This window comes from Poecilia reticulata, linkage group LG17 (assembly GCF_000633615.1).
Source record: "Poecilia reticulata strain Guanapo linkage group LG17, Guppy_female_1.0+MT, whole genome shotgun sequence".
Classification (NCBI taxonomy): Eukaryota; Metazoa; Chordata; class Actinopteri; order Cyprinodontiformes; family Poeciliidae; genus Poecilia; species Poecilia reticulata.
The window spans coordinates 25126839-25147614 of NC_024347.1; the positions used below are offsets into that span (position 1 = coordinate 25126839).

The 20776-nt window shown below is 38.2% G+C and overlaps 2 protein-coding genes across 2 annotated transcripts; both read right to left on the reverse strand.

Annotated features, from left to right (window-relative positions):
- Nucleotides 1–3163: 3163 nt before the first annotated feature.
- On the reverse strand, nt 3164–8678 carry tmem236 (transmembrane protein 236). The gene is made up of 4 exons (XM_008434480.2): nt 8344–8678; nt 6649–6721; nt 4880–5003; nt 3164–4084 (listed from the first exon to the last, which is right to left on the reverse strand). The coding sequence occupies exons 1-4, from the start codon at nt 8598–8600 to the stop codon at nt 3459–3461; spliced, it is 1080 nt and encodes a 359-aa protein (XP_008432702.1). The 5' UTR covers nt 8601–8678; the 3' UTR covers nt 3164–3458.
- A 661-nt stretch (nt 8679–9339) lies between these two features.
- Nucleotides 9340–20335, reverse strand: stam (signal transducing adaptor molecule (SH3 domain and ITAM motif) 1). The gene is made up of 14 exons (XM_008434481.2): nt 19965–20335; nt 18373–18457; nt 17944–18019; nt 17565–17660; nt 17302–17448; nt 17083–17173; nt 16713–16908; nt 16366–16460; nt 14585–14673; nt 14335–14422; nt 14173–14227; nt 13777–13930; nt 13478–13599; nt 9340–12487 (listed from the first exon to the last, which is right to left on the reverse strand). Exons 1-14 carry the CDS (start codon nt 20002–20004, stop codon nt 12283–12285), a joined length of 1539 nt encoding a protein of 512 aa, XP_008432703.1. The 5' UTR covers nt 20005–20335; the 3' UTR covers nt 9340–12282.
- Nucleotides 20336–20776: the final 441 nt, after the last annotated feature.

Here is a 20776-nt window from a genome sequence, read left to right on the forward strand (position 1 = left end):
GTTTGGGGGGGTGTCACCTTAAAACCAGCTCACAAATTTCACTCTCATGGTCCATTAAGAGAAGCTCATCAGGGAGTTTGGGGATCCTGTGAGAGACGAAGACTCCAATCTACAAAGTCCACAAGTTGTCGAAGGGGTGGAGAGAGAGGGGAGGTCACCTGGGGAGTCAAGTGTCTGCKTCCTCTTTTGAGACCTGGTCCAGGTGAGGCTGACAGCATATATCTAGATATCCAYCACCTATGCAGCATATGTCAGTCTGAAGAGCAGCGGGATTTCTAAATCTCTTGGTGTGAATATGCTCACCTCATCTTTAAAAGAACAGGTGGTTCATCTGYCGGTCTGCATATTTGCCCTTCCATCCCGCCTCACCTCTATCAGTGTCTCAGCATCCCCTGTTGAGAATCCTTCAGCCTGCACTTCAGTTCAAACACCGAGAACAGTCTGCTGCTGGAACTAAATATCATTTTCTTCTCTGCGAGTCTCTCAGCGCTCTTCAGTCTCTCACATTAGTCTAGTCAGAGATCCTGCATCACTCCACATCCATCTTGTCCGCATCCCTCTCTCTTAAGCTCACTGTAGGAGTCCAGAATCAGACAGTTTCAGGTTCAGCGCTCTTCAGTCTTCCTTTTCTTCCTCCTTAAAGATTCCAGCCCTGTAGCCCCTCCTCCTCCTCAACCACTATCTCTCCTTCTCGCTGCGCATGCCGTTTCCTTCACCACAGGGGTACCGTCTCTTCAGGGGCGTTCCAGCTTACCTGAGTCACTCTTTGCGATCCTGTTGCGACTGTCTGTGCACGTGTGTGTCTGTGTGTGTGCAGAGGCTGCAGCTGAAGAAGTGCTGCCCCTCTCTGTTGCCATGCTAGAGCCGGGTAACATTCGGCTAGCGCAGGAGAAACACAGCCTGAATTCARATGCACCTCCGGTCTGTCAGATTTACAAAACCTCCTCTCCTGTTCAGCAGCCCCCCAATCTCTCTTCTGTCTCCCCCTCCTTCCATATCTCATGATCTGCCCTCTCTTTATCTCATTTCTCTATCTTATTTTCCTCATCTCTGTTCACCTTGTCCACTCTAAGTGCCTCTGCTGTTGTTCAATTTTGAGTAATTTTTAAAAAATTTTGTGCATTCTTGTATAGGGCCTAAAAACAGCTTTCCCTCCACCCAACTTATTACCAACTATATACAACTTAAASATAATGCAGATTAAATTAAAAGAAATCTGGAAGTATTTATAGCTGTAGTGAACCAGATGATTGTTATACACTACTTTGTGTTGATCTGTAATATAAAGTCTCAATAAAACACACTAGAGTTTTTGGTTGCAACATGACAAACAACACAATATTTTTTCAGCTTTCTTTGAATTCAGTTCAGAGCTACTTTTTATGACTGTACCTGTTACACATTTGCTTTGTTTCACACTGAACATTACTTATACCGGAACCTAATTAAAAAGATACAGTAGTCAATTTTTCYTCTTTGTTAAAATTCTCCTCACTGTGTGTGGTGTCAAGGTAAACTTTCTACAGCTGATCACAGTTCTTGGTGCTTCAGACTTCTTACTTATTACTCAAATTGTGCATAAGCAAAATTGGATCATTGGTTCTGATTAAGATGAGTAATTCGGTAATTAAATGGACATATGTTTTTTTTTCCATTTTGAAGAGTAGCTAAAGATATATTTATTCTGCAGAGAAACAGGAATAAATAAAATAAGCAAAGATAAACATATTTAGTCAAGGGTTATTTATGCTTACAAAATAAATTGTATTGTTATATATGTTTATTATTACTGTGAAAGGAGTCATATACTTCAAAGTCACATAAAAACTATCTGATGTTGACAAATTGGCAAATTTGAACAAATTTGATGATCAGGGGATCTTCAAGTCTCTTATCAAGAGAAATGGTGTCCAGTCTGCTGTTTTCTTTGATCATTTTAAGCATTCAGTCTGTCATACTAATGAGAAAGTGTCCTCCATCACACCAGCAGGCTGCACTCCAATAGCAACCGTTATTTGTAGCGCAAGCTGTATTAATGCCTTATTGCAAATTATGGTATGAATTATTGAGAAGCAGGACGATCATGGCTGTGGGGATATCAGGGGAAGTTAATTTCAGTTTTTATGCTCATAAATGAAAGCCAGCCAGATCTGGTTCTTTACTGCGTGAGCTACAGCTGCTTGGCTGATGTTTTGTCACTCACATGGTAAATAAGGTCTTTAACAAGTTTTCTCCCAGAGCTTCATAGGAATGCATTATTTCCTCACCTTATATGATTTTATGTTTTTCTTTGTCAGCTGAAGCTAATCTATCACAGGAACAAAGACCATATGAATCATGGGTGTAATGCTGTTTAATGTGTCCTGGTAGGGGTGCAGTATAGTTACTGCATTGTGTCRGTGTAGCCACTATGGAGGTCTGCTCTGATACAAACTCAAACATCCAAAAGAAAATGAAAGCACAGCACCTGCAATCTAAAATATCTTCAAAGCACAGGCAACACAAACATTATTTTTCAATTGATTTGCTTCATGTTTCACATTGTTTTCATAAAACCTTGATTCCCGTTCTCCCAGAACTCAAGACTAAYTTCTCCTCATCCTCCTTTRGTCTTAAGTTTTGGTCATGTTARCTATGAATGCGCTCGACTCGCTTCATTCCTAATTCCACTGCAATAATTTATTCAGTTAATGTTTTTAATCTATTACCTCTGTTTATGTTATTTTGGATAGGTTTTGTCCTTTAAAGATTTTGGAATCATGTTTTCGTTCAACAAAAATTCAAGCAATGTCATTACGAATCTTTTTGAATTTTAGGCTTTTTTTTTTTACAAAAATATTCTTGAGTTAAGCCTGCCAATAGATAACTTCTCTTAAAAGCACCCTCACATATTTAGTTGTATAAGTTTAAACATTTTCACGTGTGTTTTTCTCTATCAATAAATATGTAACTTTAAAACTTTTTTATTACTTTCTGTTTACAGATGTACAGATTTTAAAGAATAAATGCAGCAAGAAAACAAGTTCAGAAATAAAATAAATATGTACAGTATTTTTCAAAGTAAAAAATGGCAAAAACTCTATGAGTGAAGTTAATGGACATCTACCCCATTATGTTCTATTACTTAGCAGTTATGCACCATATTTAGGCCTGTCACATAAAATCTGAATACAATACAGTTAAGTTTGTTTTAATTTGACWGTAATGTGACCAAATGTAAAAAAAGCTCAAGAGGTATCCATACTTTCTCAAGGAAATGTATAGATTTAAGGAAAGGCAGACATGTTTTCTTTTACATGTTCTTGACATAAAAACACTCATGCCCAGTCTATATGCCTTTATATATATCATTAGGCTAATAATTACACAAATGGTGTTCCAGTAGGAGTCCATGGTGCTGCTCTTCAAAGCCAACAGTTCAAACATTCGCAGATGAGTTGGGATCTTTACGCTCCTCCTCAGAACAGGCGGTGTCTTTTAAATATCCTCAGCTTGGTCATCCATGTGAAATAGACAAAAGTTAAGCTTACCAGGACATTTTTCAGAGGATATAACACAGGTGTTACAAAACCAAACACAACAATCAGTGCAACTCGAATAATGAAGAAAGGAAGATCCTGCAGCACAGCTCCAGCAAGCGGCAGCAAGAAGCTGTGGGGAGCAATGATCATGCGAAGACAAGAAAGGAAAGCCAGGATGTAAACTGGGAACACCCACGTTGAGTAGAAAATGTCTGGCTCCCCGGAGACTCGCACCATCTCCACTGTGTCCAGCCAGAACAAGAAACACTCCACAAATACCTCTGCCCTTCCATCTTTCCTCCACAGGAAGCTTAGGGGACCTGAGTAAGGCATCAGTCGTGGGGTGGAAGAGTACAGGTACGAAGCGTTTGGTCGTGTGCTGTGAGGGGACTCGGCGACATCCTGCCTTTTGTTGACTGTGCTGCCATTTCTGGCCYCTGCCTGGCCTGGGGTCACTCTGTTCTGGCTTTCATCAGCTGGCAGCTGGCCTGAAAYACTGGTCACATGTGTCAGGTGGGTCAGGACAGGTCTTGACATGTCGTAGTCAGAATCCATAACATTAGCTGCAAATGACGAGACTAGATGTTATACAAGCTTAACAATACATCGTTATGTTTAAAGTTTGGCATGTGACAATAACAACAGCAAACTGAAACTGGAAGGCAACAACAGATAATGAGGACAAAACAAATGTCTTGCCTTTCTTTCGGAAAGTGAAAATATGAGATTGTATGGCTTTGTAGACGCATATTGCTGTGGTGTTATTGGCATAGACATGTATTTTTTTCCCCCAAGCTTTTTCCTATCTTACCATGTTTACTGGAATAATGAAAACATGTTGGAGTTTAAACATGAGAAACAAAAGATGATTATGTGAACACCGAGACCATTCACCATYTTTAAAGAGTGCGAGTTACTATTAAARCACAGTTCTGAATAGTATGTGTATGGTGGGATCAAGTGCGTAGAATTCAAAGTGTTCTGCTGCTTTAGGATTAAGTGTGTTTGTTTTTCAGAAAAGTCCCGCAATGCCCTTTTTGTTTCATACCTGAGAGTCCACTAACCGTCTGGGAATATAATGGATTGCTCTCAGTGAGCCTCGAAAGTGGACAGATGAATATTTGCGAAATATATTGAGGAAGTAAGTAATGTTGTCACTTCTGCTTTGAGTTTCAAGTATTCAACATACCACAAGATAAGGGAACTGTCAGGATTTGTGAGTTTAAGTAATGTTAGTTATGGGGAACCGCTACAATGTTTGAGTTGTATATTGTCAATTCTGGAGCAGAGGCAACACATTGCAGATAAAGAACTGAGTTGAACTCCTAAAAAAATAATCTTCTAAGTTGAAAGCTTACCTTTACCCATGAGGTTGTGAGGCCGTAACCTCTCTATGACATCCACACAAACCAGGGAGAAAAGAACCAAGGAAACAGGCAGCTCTGTGAAATGGTCRAGTCTTTGTTGCTTGTCCAGCTGGACCTACAGTTCAATAACAGCAAAATGGATGTTAATATCTTCCCCCATGGAAGTGCTCAGACAATTTTCAAAAGTGAATTTRGAAGAGAAATGTGATTTACAGTAGTTTTGCTGGATTTATTTTGTAGCAAATATAAAAAAGGTTACACTGTCACTTTGATKCCAATTTCCTTATTTAGTGGGAATATAAATCTGTGAAAATGAACTTTAAGTATGCTACTGCTTTTAAATCCAACATTGGCATCATGAATAAAATAAAGTAGTCATTTCCTGGATGACTAACACTGCATCACATGTGGAAGAAGCATRGTTGGGTGTTCTTTACAAGACTTTGTCACTCCATTAAAGTTTGCATATATTTGCTTCCTCTAGTTGTCTCATGGACTCATGATGGTATTTAAGCCAGATTATGGTGTGGACTTAGATAAAGCCACTGTAACACTGTTTTGTAGGCACTTTGTTGTAGATTTGGTGTTTGGAATCATTGTCCGGTTCAAGACCTAACTCCAGTCAATCTCTAACCAGTGGATAGAGAGCCTCACAAGTTACTCTGTAATACACATACAATGAAATGGAGAGCTAATACAATGTAARTGTTGTTAGTTTCTTTTCCTCCGCTTAGTAATATGCTTAAATTCAGCRGGTCGTCTCGTCTGATCTGAGTCCCAGACAGTCCAAGCTCAAAATGTCAAAGAAAGTAGGTTACCACGATCCATTTATTTTGTTTATCCATCTCAGGATGTTGAGTGCCATTAAAATTTGGGTTAATGGAAAACCTGTTTTTCTTTACTATCTGTTACTGAGTATCTAATATGGACCACATAGTCTTGTGACATTTCACTGCCCTGGTTTGACTTGCAATGGTGACAAAGTCCTGCTCACTACCAGCAGAGATAAAAGTGGKCAAATGCATCTGGACTGAAGAGTGAACATTAAGTCGATTCTCACTTCTGAGTGTTTACAATTCAGGGGCGAAAAAGTGATCCGTTGTGCTTGGTGTATCCAAACTTAYTAACTAGTCATTGTGYTGTTTTAATCAGTTGTCAGTTTATTCATTAAACATTATACTTTAACCAACATATGAGCAGAAAAAGTTAGCTTTCATCAGCTATTATGCTAAGACTTTTCTACAGTCTTCAGAGAAGTCTGCTGTCACTTTGACATTCACTTTAGTATTCAAAACTATATAAAAAATATATATATAATGTGAAATTTTATGAGAAATGTTCTGAATTTTAGTGGATAAGTTTCATTTAACTCAATAAGTTGCAAAAGAAATCTACAATAACACTTCAGCACACTGTAAATCTTGCAAATGTAAATATACAAGCTAAATCTGTCATCTGTCATACATCTTAATGTGYTTTTAATGATGGACCAAGAAGAGTAGCTTAGCATCCAGCTAATGGGGGTCCTAAACAATAAACAATAAAATCGGTGCCTAAGCGTGCCATATTGACAATAACTCCTCTAAGTATTCATGATCTTGTTTTTTCATCCACAAAGGGGGTTGTAATGTGGGTCTGCACYTSAAATAGGCTGTTTAAAGAAAATATGAGCCTCTTCAAGGACTCAGCTGGCGTGTGACAGAACAACACATCAACAGGTGCATCACAGAGACAGCAGTGATCAGTCTTGAGGGAATTACCTTGGAACTGGCTATTAGAATGGCAAAACATGGCAGCGTTGTCAGCAGAAGATATGCCAGTGCTGTCGGTCTCCTGAAAAGCGAATAAGGTTTATTTTGTCATTGAAGAATGAGAAATGTTTTGTAATGCAATTTGATCACATATCACATTTATGTACTGTCGTCTGGTCATTATCAGTGTAGGAATGCTTATGTGTCCCTTCGTAATGTTGGGGGAAAATAAAACTCAAGCAATAAAATCCGTCAGTGCATATCTTAAAGAGCCTTTATGTGGACAATAAAACTGTTATACTTCACATTCACAGGCTTTTTAGGGAAACGTATAGCTGAGTGGAAGTGATTTGACTTCCAAGTATTGCTACTCCTTGGGTTTGTTTTTTAGAAAACATTTAATCACACCGCCACTATTCTCTTCAATACATATTACTGAACTTTCCTGGAATAGAAAAACACAATAATTGTAAACCAGTAATTAGTAAAATGGAAAAAATTTAAATGTATCCAAGCAATTTTTTGGCACTGTTTTGGTCAAGCTGTCTTTCTAAAATTTCTGTATTTTTCTCCGTCCATCATCTCATCAACTGACCAACAATTCCGCAGACATAAAGCATCCCCACAGCATATTGCTGCCACCACCATGTTTCACAGTATAATTGGGGTTTTCAGGATTATGTGCAGAGTTCAGTGTTCTCCATTTATGCCAAAAAGTTACATTTTGATCTCATCTGACCACAGCACCTTTAGTATATTTGCTGTTTTCCTCACTTGGTGCATATTGCTAACATTTTTATTCTTTTTTGCCATTAGAGGCACATTTGAAGGGAGCGGAGGCAAAACAATCTTGAGAACTGATTCGCCAACCTGAGCAGAGGATTTCTGCAGGTTATCCAAAGTTACTAGGGATTTCTTTGTTGCTTCTGTAGCTGATGAACATTTATTTTTATTTAACTGGCTGTTTCTCCTGTGTTGTTCCTTGGTCTTTGTGATGTTTTCTGTCCAATAATGTTCTCTAAACCTCTGGAGCCTCCACAGAACAGCTGTGTTTTTCCTAAAAATCACAACTCTATTTATAAATGAAATTACTTCTGGAGGGGATTGAATGCAAATGCATGAACTTGTATCATTATGTTTAGTTAGGGAAATGAGTGAAATTATGCTTTTCTTTTCACTTCAGTATGCAGTATGTTCTACTTTATAGAGGAATGTCCCATAAAATAACATACATTTAGATTTGTTGTTGCAGTGCAAAAAAATGTAAAAATGTTCAAGGAGTTTTCATATTTTTACGAAATATGCACCAATATGCTCTCAGCCACACTTGATGCAATTAATAAAACAGATTTCTGAATTAGTCACAATAGATTTTCATTCCTCCACTGCTTAAAGCCCCATCTTTATAACATTTTCAGGTTTATGTACACTTTTAGAAAAATAGAAATACTTGAACTGATTCTATTCAACACTTTTAAAAAATCAAGTGGCAACAATAACCTACAGGGATCGTTCTGCATCACAATTTAACTTTTGAGCTGATTATTTTTGTAATACTCAACGAAGGACTCCAATTTATTCCCCCGAGAATTCAACCTATTTTTTTTGCAGTGTTACTTTAGTTTAAGCCTCAAATGTCCCTGATAATCTCAGATTCATTTCAGTCCTCACGAAGACAACTGAAGACAAATAATTGTAACTCACCACTGCGTGATCTCCGAGACGAATCTCCGCTTCTTCAGGATCACGTATTTGAGAGGAACCCACACCAGCAAGGTCGCAGAGGTCACATAGGCAATGGAAGCCGCCACCACGAGCCAGTAAGCAGTCACATCTTGCCCTTTCACGTCTCTTATAAGCCTGGCAAATCTCTCCATGACTACGAAGACGGGGACGATGAGAGCCGCAAACTGCAGCACCTCATACACGACAAGCTTGACCGTCTTCCCTGAGGGCATCATCCCTGACCGCTGGTGGCTACTTGTAAATCGGGAGCTTCAGACTTTGACAATCATCTCCCTCAGAATGTCCCTGCGGGAACGTTGAACTCTGCTCACTGCTTACACTGCACTGGAGCTTGTATCGTTTTACTGCCTGCCTAATGAGCTGCTCACATTTATCCTTTTACAGCTACAAAAACAGAAGCAATCACCATCTCATATCTTCAAGAAGAAACGGCACAGAGCTTGACTTGTGCAAAAGTTTGATAAAAAGTACTGTTACGCTAAGATCAGGCATGCTCCAACTTTCTTTACAGATAAATGCATTAAAGCTTGGTCACATTGCTCTATTTGTTTATGTTAGAGGAGCAAAAAAGGAATGTAAAAACAAAAAGCAACATTTCCCAAAAAGCCTCTGTTTCAAAGATCACGGCAGATTCATCTTTTCCTCAATCAACAGCTAAAACTACGTCTCCATCTAGTGGCAAAGAAAAGAAGGTCTGATCAAAACACAAACCTAATATCGTTAACATTTTAATTTAAGCATGTCTGTACACATATTGTTACAGATACAAAGTTTTAATGTTCACATCAAGCTTAAATGAGCTTAAATATGCATCTTTTTGGAGCATTGCTGCAACCCCATGAGCTAGCACTGTACAAACATCAAAAGCTTTACTGAAAACTCAATTAATCATGAAATCATTACTGCAAAATGGATTCCTCTAAACTGTGAATATGAAAAAAGGGATAAAAAACATTACTCTGTACACTTGGCCTGGTTTTATTGTGAATACCAATTATTAGGTATGGTTAAAAGAATACATAGAAACAGCAGAGTACAAGTTTGGACAGAACCTTTACAATAACGTTGAGATTAAACTCAAAAACAGGCAGCATCTCAATCCTGTACAAAAAAAAATAAAAAAAAATGAAAAGTTACATCGGGGCTGCAGTCCAACGCTGCGGTGCAATGAAATGCTTCGTTCGGATGACGTACGACAACAAAGTGGCTCCTTCTCTCCTGGTCCCAGAATAGCTKCTATGGTTGAACACGGCCGATTTGACTCATTTAGTTTGCCTCGACTACATTAATATTTAAATAAAATTCTCCAAAATGGAGTCTGAGTACCAAGTCTAAATTAAAAGTTGTTTTGCATTCTTAAGGTGGCACATGGATGGCAAGACATTTACACATTTGAAACAAGATATCCAAGGAGAAAATGAAATCAGAAAAGTTTGTCCAGAGTATAGAAACTTGTCCCTACTCTAAAGTTTACTTCAGCATTCGTACTTCAAATTTCCTTCACAAAGCATAGTTAAACATAAAACGCAAAACAACTTTAGTTTTCCATTTTATTAGCTTATTGAAAATTTGTTTTTCCAACCATCATCTTTCTCAAAGACCTGCTACATGTATAAGTCATATAAATTATTCAGGACTAGAACACACTAAATGCATCATCTAATGTTGGGTGAGAGTTAGCAACTAAACATCTTCAACTAATGCCTCTTCATCAGATGAAACGTCCCTCAAGTCGGAGAAAAAAAAAAAAAAATCACAGAAACACATGTGGGCTYGAGTTCAGTCAGTTCGAATGACGCCATTAAACCTACAGTACAATAAGAGAAACGCCCAGGTTCTCGTCTGAAATATACAACTAAGTTAGGCAGAATATCGCACATTCCACTCTATTCTTTGAATACATACATCCTGSAATACTTCATTAAAAATATCATCATAATAATTAAACATAAATTAGAAAGCACTACAAAATAACAATGGCAAACGAGGTGTTCACAAAAAAAAAAGAGAAGAAATCAGTGGGGCTCAGTTTTTCCCCGTTGTAGCCAAGTTGGTGGTGCACGCATGTTAGCACAGCCCTGATGGACACAGAGGACTGCAACCCTCTGAGAAAGGAGGCAACGCTGCTTGGATTGAAAAGGAAAATGGGCATGTAGGGATGGCTAATACACCTTTAATTCACCAGGTACATGCAAAAACGGCAGAATTTAGTTTTATGTCTGGGAGAGCTGTGCCAACATACAGCCAACCGCACGGGGTCCATTTTAATACAGTATATACAAATGTCATGTGCATGCTTCCGCTGTCCTTGTTTTCGTTCCCTCCAGAAATCAAAGTGGCTTCAGTTTTCAGTACTTCTTAAAGTTGAGGACAATTGTAAAAGATAGGCAGGAGAACTACAGGTACATTTTCAGCTTAGCGTTTTGATGTAAATAAAAAAGAAGAAAAAAATACTATTTTYGTGGCAAGAACGGGGCTGAAATCGGCTGTAGTGGATGAGATCACCGTGGCACCCTGAATGTGTCTCAGTGTTAGTGTTTTAMAGTCTGTATAWGTAGGCCTGTTACTAGTGTTGTCAAAGACCTGCTGTGGATTTCACGCGTTATGTGGATCATCTAAATTTATACAGCAGGTGCAGTTACACTTGTTTACTCTAATCGGTAAAAACTTGTTTTCTTTMCAAAAACCTCACATTGTTGAGAAATACGGGACAAGTTCTAATAATCACAGGTGAATCTCAAAATTATGTTTTAGGTGTTTGTTTCTGCTCATTTGGATGATTATGGCTTAAAAATAAACTAAGAAAAATTATGTTACATTTTGTCCATGTTATRGGCAATATAACCATGAGGAAGACCACTACACTGACAGTTGTCCAGCACTCATCGTCAATCTTCACAAGGAGAATACAAACCAATAATTTAAAAAAGTTGACTGTTCCACTCAAATTCTCATCAAAGAGTTTGAGTGGAAAGTTTAGTGGAAGGAAAAACTGGAGCAGAAAAAGGGAAAATAGCAACAGTGAGAACACAGGRCAAGTGAAGCAAAGTTCCTTCAGCATTTTGGGTGTATTCAATTTTTCTTTTTTTTTTGTTTTAAATTAATTTTAAGTTATATATTTTGTGACATGTTGAATTTTTAAGCCACAATCATCAAAATTTACTGAAATAAATGTCTAAAATGTATCACTCTGTGAATAACAAATTTATTCAGATCCACCTATATTGATTTTACTGTTAAGCTATCATATTCTCTAAGTGTAAGATGTGTCTACATGTTCSGACAGTTGCAATTATATTTAGAAATTGAATAGATTCGAAAATTAAGAATTCTAATTATGTCTTTTTTTGTTTGCAAAATTATTTAAAAACAGCTCTATAAGACCCTTTTTAATGGGTTTTTATAGATTTTGAAAAACAAACAAAAGTAACAATGTATTTCCATAAATCTTTAAATCGAGCATTAATTAATTATTTATTGTCAGATTTTGTACATAAAAAGCGGATTTCATTCTGGCCGGGTTTAAATTAGGKGCTTAGAATTACACCATGAACAAAAMATAAACCAGTCCAACTAACAGCAGCTGAGGAGGTAAAAATGTGCAAAGATGATMAAAAAWRATAATAATTACGYATACCTTCAAACTTACATACTTGTCAGCTCAAATCAAAACCTTATGAATACCTCATGACCAGCAGAAAGAAGTAACTGTATTCTCACATGTATATTTGCCAAATAAAACACAAGGTGCACCAAACGCCAGTGTTTGCCTGWTCCGATTCAAATTTTCAAACCTGCTGCTCCTCCTTAATGGGAACAACAACGAACTACTTCTTACTGTGGGTTGACAATGTGTGTTTGTTTATCCTATCTGTAAGGAGGAGAAGGATGGGGGGCCTATAGCAAGGCTTTCTCTGAGTAAGGGGCCTGTGGGACGTCTGAGGGAGGCGCTAAGCTTGTGCCAGAGGGGGCGCTGTAGTTCGCAGGAGCTGTGCACGGTGCAGCACTGGCGGGGTTTGGGTAGGACTGAATGTCTGCTGGAGCCATAGCACCAGGCGCTGCGGCGTAGACCGGTGGCTGGCCCATGTACATGTGGACGTCACTGTGTTGAGAGTAAGAAGAAGAAAATAAATAAATGATATTGAGGTGGAACGTTTGAGCCATCCTAGCTTCAATTTCAGTTTACTACGAGAGGAGGTCACAAAGTAACAACAGAACTGGTTTTGAGTTATGAAGTTATTTAGTTGGTGTCAACATTATTACATTTTATTGAGAGCTTCTGGGGCTTTCAATGACCCGACTCATCCGATTTATTGGTCTATTAGGTGCTTTCAGCCACTGGCTTCAACAGATGGAGTTCTGGTGGCTGAACCCCGATTATGATTTGTGACATGATCTGAACGTTTTAGGGACTGCCATCTTTTTTTGTCTATTCAGCTTGTTTAATGCCTGTATTTATGTTCTTGTGGAGTCTTATGAAATATTACAAAAAATAAGACTTCATAAATTAAGTTATTCTCATAAGTCGAATTGTAAATACTACATAATTTAGAAGTTGCTTCAATTCTGCAGGAAAACAGCTAAATAAGGAGAAGTATGCAAAAACAATAAGAAAAAAGTAATTATTAAAATTATAATGACTTTTGAAGAATCCCAAATTTGCTGTGAGTTTAAGTACTTAAAAGCAAAACTCGCAGGGAAATATTGAAAACAATAAGACAGACAAGCTTTCAAATACAAATGGCAAAAGTCAGTATAAAAGTGAGCATAAAAATCAGCAAATAGAACACATTTCTAAATTGAAAACAGAAAGTTGGATTCTGCCCATACTTATGTGCAACAATATTAACGTTTATTACAAAATTAAACACAGAACAGCGACAACACATTTAGAAAAAAAAAATTTGACCAAAATTTCTAATCTTCCATTTGGCTTCAAGAGTAAAAATCAAACCTCTGTTTGAAAAGTGAGGACACTATAAGAGCGGTACTAACAAAACTCTCAAAAAAGGACAAATTGAAAACTACAATCAAAAGAAGAACTTATATTCCTTAGTGTATCAAGAAAGAGATTTATGTTTCAGGAACTCACCCGGGAGCTGGATGACCCGGTATGGGAGCACCAGCAGGGAGCTGCTCCACAGGAACCGTGTAGCCCTGCACCCCGGTGCCGCTCATGGCATATGAGCCCGACGCAGGCTGACCGGGGTAGACCTGCGGAGATAGAAACGTCCACACACTTTGTACAGAAACCTTATGAACAGCACACATTGTGTAACAAAAGTTACAAAACGTGTGGTTTATAACAAATAAAGAATCCATCATATTAGTTTAATTCAAAACCTCAACAGCCACGTCCTGTCCGCGTTGCAATCCGACTCAAAACTTTACCTGCTGTGCCGCGCTGGCAGGCTGCTGCATGTAGTACTGCTGGCTCTGCAGCTTGGCATACATGGCGTACACTGGATCTTCATTCATCAGCTTTGCGTATAGAGACAACGCTTCCATCACCTTTACGTTCAGCTCTGACAGCTCAGAGTGCTTCCTGGCGAAACAAACCAAGAGGGGAAAGAGTTCGCAACCCGTCATTCATTATCAAACTCGCACCGGAACTAAATATTTATTTAGCAGGATAAAGCTGCATAGTTTGGAGATAGATTAGAAAGGACCAAAAAAAAAAAAAAAGCATTGAACTCTACAACGTGGCCATTCATATGAGGATGCAAAACAAAAACAAAAATCCATGACTATTTATATAAACGTGGCATAGAGAAGACACCGTCATACCTGTCTATGTCCTCCAACTTCTGGTCAATTAAAGGTCCCATTTGGTTACATGCACCTGAGGAAAAACAAACATAAAGCTTACGCGTTTCCTCTCTGGTAAACAATGAACAATTTTAACTTCATTCTATACCACTGATTTAATTTATAATGAGTTTTGTTTACCTTCTAGCTGGAGTAACTCCACGCTGTCCGACTGGTTGTCTGTAGGATCTGCACTTTGAATCATCTGGAGCAGCTGATCCATTTTGTCCTAAAGAAAAAAGTCACAAGCTCATGTGAAAAGTTCAGTCTACACGGTCCTTATGAAAACTCGGAAATTTAGTAACGCCACTCATGTTAGTGTTAGCGAGTAACAACTTTGAAACGTCACAATAAAGCTCTTTACTGATGTAAGTCACAGAAGGGAACCCACCTCGTCTATATACACAGGCTCCTGTTCAGGCTCTATTGTCTCCACCTGGATGTCCTCGCTGAACTGTACAGTCTTCTTCTCTGTCTTCACTGCAAATACACAAACAACAGCAAGAGCAACAGTTTGATTTAAGCACAAAACTATTCTTCCGTACTAAAAATCTGCTGTAAGCTTTCGATGCAACCATCCAATATATTTTACGTGAATACATGGCTGTTTTCATTTTTGCAGTTTGTTTTACCAGTTGCAAACAAAAGGAATAGAGTTTTTTCATTGATTTATGACTCCGACTTTTGTTTTCATTTGCTATAAAAATATATGAATATGAAGCACCACTACCAAAACACGGGCATGGTCTGGTATAGACTGGTCACTGCTATCAATGTTCTGGCTTCAAAGCAGCTAAAATTAGTCATTACCCCATTAAGGAGGATAAAGCATCAAAAAACTGTCTGCCGGGCTGCACAGTGATGCAGTTGGTAGAGCTGTTGCCTTGCAGCAAGAAGATTCTGGGTTCGATTCCTGTCTTTCTGCATGGAGTTTGCATGTTCTCCCTGTGCATGTGTGGGTTTTCTGTCAGGCTAATTGGCCTTTCCAAATTGCCCGTAGGTGTGAGTGTGTGTGTGCATGGTTGTTTGTCCTGTGTGTCTCTGTGTTGCCCTGYGACAGACTGGCGACCTGTCCAGGGKGTACCCTGCCTCTCGCCCGGAACGTTAGCTGGAGATRGGCACCAGCACCCCTCCCGACCCCACCAAGGGACAAGGGTGCAAGAAAATGGATGGATGGAAAACTGTCTGCCAGCTGCTTATTACTAAAATTACAAACAGCGACGGTGTGAAAACTGACAGCACTCAAATCAAGGCGCTGTATTTTAAAACTTGTCTGTAAGTTTCAATAGCAAGTATTTTAAGCAGCTGACTGAAACATGGTTGCATAAGAAAACAAGGATTTCTTCTTAAGTCTACATCACAGAATGAAAACAATAAATGAATGTTTTGGCTAACACTTAGAACTGTAATAGTAAGAAATGTTTCAGCCCAGCAGCAGCTACATGAGTAGTTGTTTTTCAGTTTAAAATAGCAGCATTTAGAACATATCAAATGTTTTATTTCTAATTGTTGCATAAATACCACATATGACGCAACAGCTTTTGTTCATCATACTGGTTAATGCTATATGTGATTTTTATTTTTTTTTAAAAGTAACCAAAGTCAAAAGACTAACAAGAGTAGCTGAAGCAAGTGACATTTTTCAGTTCTACTATGTTATATGATCAAACTCCTTTCTGTAGGGTTGAGTCGCACAATTTATCCTAGTGAGATTAGAGCACAGTTTACTGAAATCATTTTCAGACGACGCACAAACTAAATCTACTGACATTTTCACGGCAAATCATCAAGAATATAAACAACTCATGGAAAAGACACAGCGATGTTCTGAAGAGAACGAATGGAGAAGGAGAGAAGGCGTCAATTGTGCGAGCATACAAATGAATTGCACAATGAAGCTGTGTGTTAAGTGGGAACTGTAGCCAAACGCTCCACACACTTTGTTTGTGACTGCATGAACATATAGAGGGATGCTGTTTAATGCATGACTGGATCAACCGTCAGGCACTGGAGTCTTATTTATTTATCTTATTTTAGTTGCTTCACTTGTCGACAAGTGATAAAGTTTCTTTATTCATAAAGCCATAAAGCCGTGTCGCCATGACTGAATATGATGAATCGAAGAAGAATGAGTGATTTCTGAAGAAATGCTTTGTTGACCGTAATACTCACTCATCTCAGGTTCTGCAGTGAGATCGGCGGTGACAAAGTTCGAAGGGAACAAGCCGACTCCCTGGTATGTTTCCCCTTTCCACCAGTTGGGGTCACTAAAAACACAACAACTATTTGAGGCTCATTGCTACAAGAATCATGGTGAATGGCCAGTTTATTTAAACAAAGCAAAAATAATAAATATGACAAGCCACATAAAACACACAATCTCCTTAGTTAGAATTTACATTGGCCTTTGAAGAAAAATTTTAATTTGTCAACTGTCTATCACCACAAGACAAAAAGAAAAAAAAAACATGCAAGTCCAGAAACGTCAACTTTCAGACTATTTGTTGGATGAAGTTCACCTGTCGTCCAGGATGGTAATGATTTCTCCGGACTTAAAAGTGAGCTCATTGTCCTCCGCAGCCTCGAAGTCGTAGATGGCGCGGACTTTTCTGCCGTCGGACTTGTGTGTGGAGAGAAGGCTGGACGTGCTCGGGTAAAGGCTCGACAGGGACGTCTGCGGTTGCTGCCGCTGCTCCTTTAGCGACAGCTCGATAGCTGCAGACAAAGAGAAAATGCACTTTGTGATTTTTTTTAATTCATCAGACTGAAGCAAATTTGCAAATGTACGTATTTGATAAACGTTTTTGTGCTCCTTTCTGTTTATATAACATTTCCTGTGGTGGTTTGATTATCAGCAGAAAAAGCTGTAATTCGTTGTGGCCATTTTACCTTTGGCCAGATCTTCTTCCTCCTTTTTGTTTGTGGTGGTGGAGGGATCCTTTGCCACCAATGCTGGGCTTGCTTTTGCTTGCTCTGCAGCCTGGGAGAAGATAATCACACATCAGATGACTGAATCATTTTTTAGCATRYGCACATTGGATCTACTGGCACTGAAGGCACCATGAAGAGTAAACATCACATGACTCATTGCACTGCCAGCAGACCTACCTGAGAGCCCACAGCTGGGAAGGTGACCCCTTGCTCACGTAGATTCTTGATCATCGCAGAGATCAGGCTGAGCTGTGGATCATTGCGGAAGTCCTCTGCCCACTCCACCATCAGCGCCTTCAGCTTTTCGCACACTTTTGGGTGACCCTAGGTGCAGCCCAATTAGAGAGAGAGAGAGAGAAAAAAAAACATATACAAGAAATGACCACAAGTACACTATGTTTTTGATTTGACATTATGCAAAACTAAAATTGACCACGCACCTTATTTAAGACGTTACTGACTTCACTGGCGAACTCTCTAGAGCAAACCTCCAAGTGGAAGATTTTACCACAATTTGAAACACAAGCGCCCAGGAGCTGTGTGGACAACGACAACAGGAAGCAACAATCATAGAGCTGCAAATTTGAATTCACACATGACTAAAATAAATCTTGTATTTCAGTGATTACCAAAAGCACACGGGGGTTGTGCAAAAGGATCTTAGGTGGGGTTGAGGTCACAAGACTTTTGCAGCATCTATCCATTTGCCACTATCTGTTTAGCAATATTTGTCCTTAGCAAACACTTAGATCTTCTTCTGCATTTCCTTCCAGACTTAACTGTGTGCAAAACACTGCTGTTTGTTTACAGTCTACTTACAGTCAATGCCTGCATGGCTACATGGGGATCCTTGTGGTTCACTCTTCTCATTATTGAGCGGAGACATTCTTTTGGCCTAAAAGACAAGAGCAGAACTCAGATGTCTGAAGAAATAAACAGAAAATTTACAGACGTATTTACAACCCTTCAGCTTTTCTACATTTTGTCATGTCACAACCACAATCCACACCACACTTCTGAGAATTTCTTTGTAAAACCAAACCCTTGTATTCACAGTTATGTATTGTGTTTTTGTCTTTCACATAACATTTCAACAACATACACCAAAGTTTGTAGTTTTTTGTCATTAACTGTGTACTTCAACGTAAAACACTGCACGTGGGCTGAAAAAATGGTGGAAATGAAAAAGGAAAAAAAAAAATAAAATAAAAAGGAGTTCTACTTCAAAATAAGGAAGATTCAATTTACCCAGTGCGTGACTGCCCTATCTTATCACATATGTCCAGAATGAGGCCCCAGTCTTCAGCTGTGTTCATCTCACTGGTTGCTTTCTCTGCAGGGAAGATACACAGCATGCAATATAAGCAGAAATCCAACAGATCACATTATTTATTTATTTATTTTACATTTTATAGAGGAAGGTATGAAAGAGAGGCTTTGTTAAAAAAAAAAAAAAACATAAATAAGCTAAAAAAAATTATTTGCAAGTGGTGTGTCCAGTTTCTATTTATATGATCATACATCGGTGTAAACAAATTTCTGCTTCTAACTTATCTGTGAACTAAACAAATGGGTCGATTGTACAAAACTGCAAATGAGCACAATCATGAAATGGAAGTCTAACAGCATAACAGAAAACATTTTCATCTCAGATGCAACATATCAAATTCAGATTTTAACATAAAAATATATATATCAAATAGATAAATAAAAACTTTCATTCATTTGTTTTCAAAGTTTGTTAAGCCTCTTTAGTATTCCTCTTTTTAAAACATCAGAAGAAATTTTAAAGTCTGCCACATGTCAAAGTATTTCATAATAAACTGGATCTTTTCATGCATAGCAGGAGCTCGAGGCATTAGGTATATTACGTTGACAGCAAGCCTGTATATTTTAAAAGAATGACGTTTTAACTTAAACGGAGAAATAAAAACTATTGCCATTGGTATGCGTTCGTTTTTCTTTTTGGTTTCTTTTATAAGAAGAAAATTAATTGATACAATTGGCAAGAACAGAATGGTCATAAACACATGAAGTGTAGCTTCCTTGACTAAATTAAACATTTTGAAAAAGAAAAAAATTTGTGTGAGTATCACGACGACTATATTCCAATTTACGTTTCTAATATGGCCCATATATTTAAACTGTTACATAACAAGAGAGATGATCAGTTATATGATTCACATCAACCGTTCCATCAGGCTGATCAACTAGCCTGACAAAGTTATCAACTGTTCCTTAAAACGTAATCAAAGCTAAGCATAAAACAATAAAAAAAAAACGACTATAATTTGAAATTACGTTATGACAAACAGCAGGAACTCAATAAAAAAAATAAATAAAAAATCCTAATAACAGTTTAGCCTAAACGGTAAATGCTGGGTCAGAGATTACATATTAGCCCCGTCTGCATGGTGCTGTTTTTCCTGCTCACCGTTTATGCCAATGAAGTGGTTAACCACTGCACACAGAACAAAGAGAGCTGGAGAAATACAGCGTAACTTCATGGTCTCAGATAACACCGCATCCTTTTTCACTTCCACTTTTTGGTTAATGTCGGGCTGGTTAACCCACACGATGGGATACAGATGATGAGGCAGGGAGCTCATTAGCTGCTGTAGTTAGCTGATGACTGCATCTGATCCCCACTTCTGTTTACATTTACGTTTTCACAACATGAATAAGAAACATCTATATACGCATTTCTAATACTCTTTTTTTTTTTTTTGTTAAACGAATGTAAGAAATGTTCTTTTAGAAATAGCAAATGATTTGAAAGGCTGCGAAACCCCAAACAAAGCTGTTTGATCCCAGCTACTTATGTTAGCCTGATTACTCACCAACATCTTGGTCAAAGGGGTTGGTCGTGAAGAGAGGCATCGCTAGGTGTTGACAACAAGATATTTCACCTTCCTTTAAATATTGTTTTCCCCCCCCCTCCTCTTACTTCACCCACAATAAACACATAGTAACAGCAACCACATAGATGTCAAATTGAGCTAGCTGATTCTTTTCTACACAGTCACTCCTTCTCTCCAGACGGCAACAAGCGAGGCATGCTGGGTAAATGAAGCAGACAGTCTGGTAACGAATAAAACTGTGACAGCGACAGTAAATCCAGCGCTCAACGTCAAATACTTATCGGTGTCTAAAGTCCTTTTGAACCAGAAAAAAATAAAATAATCAGAAGATACTAATTTTCTTTGCTGTGGAAAAAAAAAAAATAGCATGTCATCGTCAGGTGACATTGGTCACATGACGCTCTGTCATGTTTATGTTTAAATGAAACTGATTACAAATAATTTTACAGTACGGATAATAGGTGCATTCTAAAACAAAATAAGCATGAGTGTATGTCTATCAGTTTCAAGAAAAAAATCTAGTTATTTTACACAGCTGTTTAGAAAGGCATTTTTAAGGAGTCAATAAAGCTCACGTCTAATATAATCCTGTTTGCATTGTTGATGTCTTGTGAATAATTACTTTATCAGGATAAAACACAAGCTACGGTAAATATGCCCTTGTGTGCGCAAATGATCAAAATGACGTCTTTGTTTTCATTCATTAATCTTTTTTTTGTATTTATTATAAACTATATGTTTACAGCAAATACATTTCTCCTTTAAATCGTGTTTATTGTTCAGCTGAAGTC

Bases quoted from the DNA above. Each gene is read 5' to 3' on its own strand.
- stam (XM_008434481.2), bottom strand. From the start codon at position 20,004: ATGCCTCTCTTCACGACCAACCCCTTTGACCAAGATGTTG. The intron at 16,461-16,712 runs GTGAACTTCATC...TTGTGTTTTTAG, and splicing joins ATTACCATCCTGGACGACAG to TGACCCCAACTGGTGGAAAG. The intron at 14,228-14,334 runs GTAAACAAAACT...GTTTTTCCTCAG, and splicing joins GGAGTTACTCCAGCTAGAAG to GTGCATGTAACCAAATGGGA.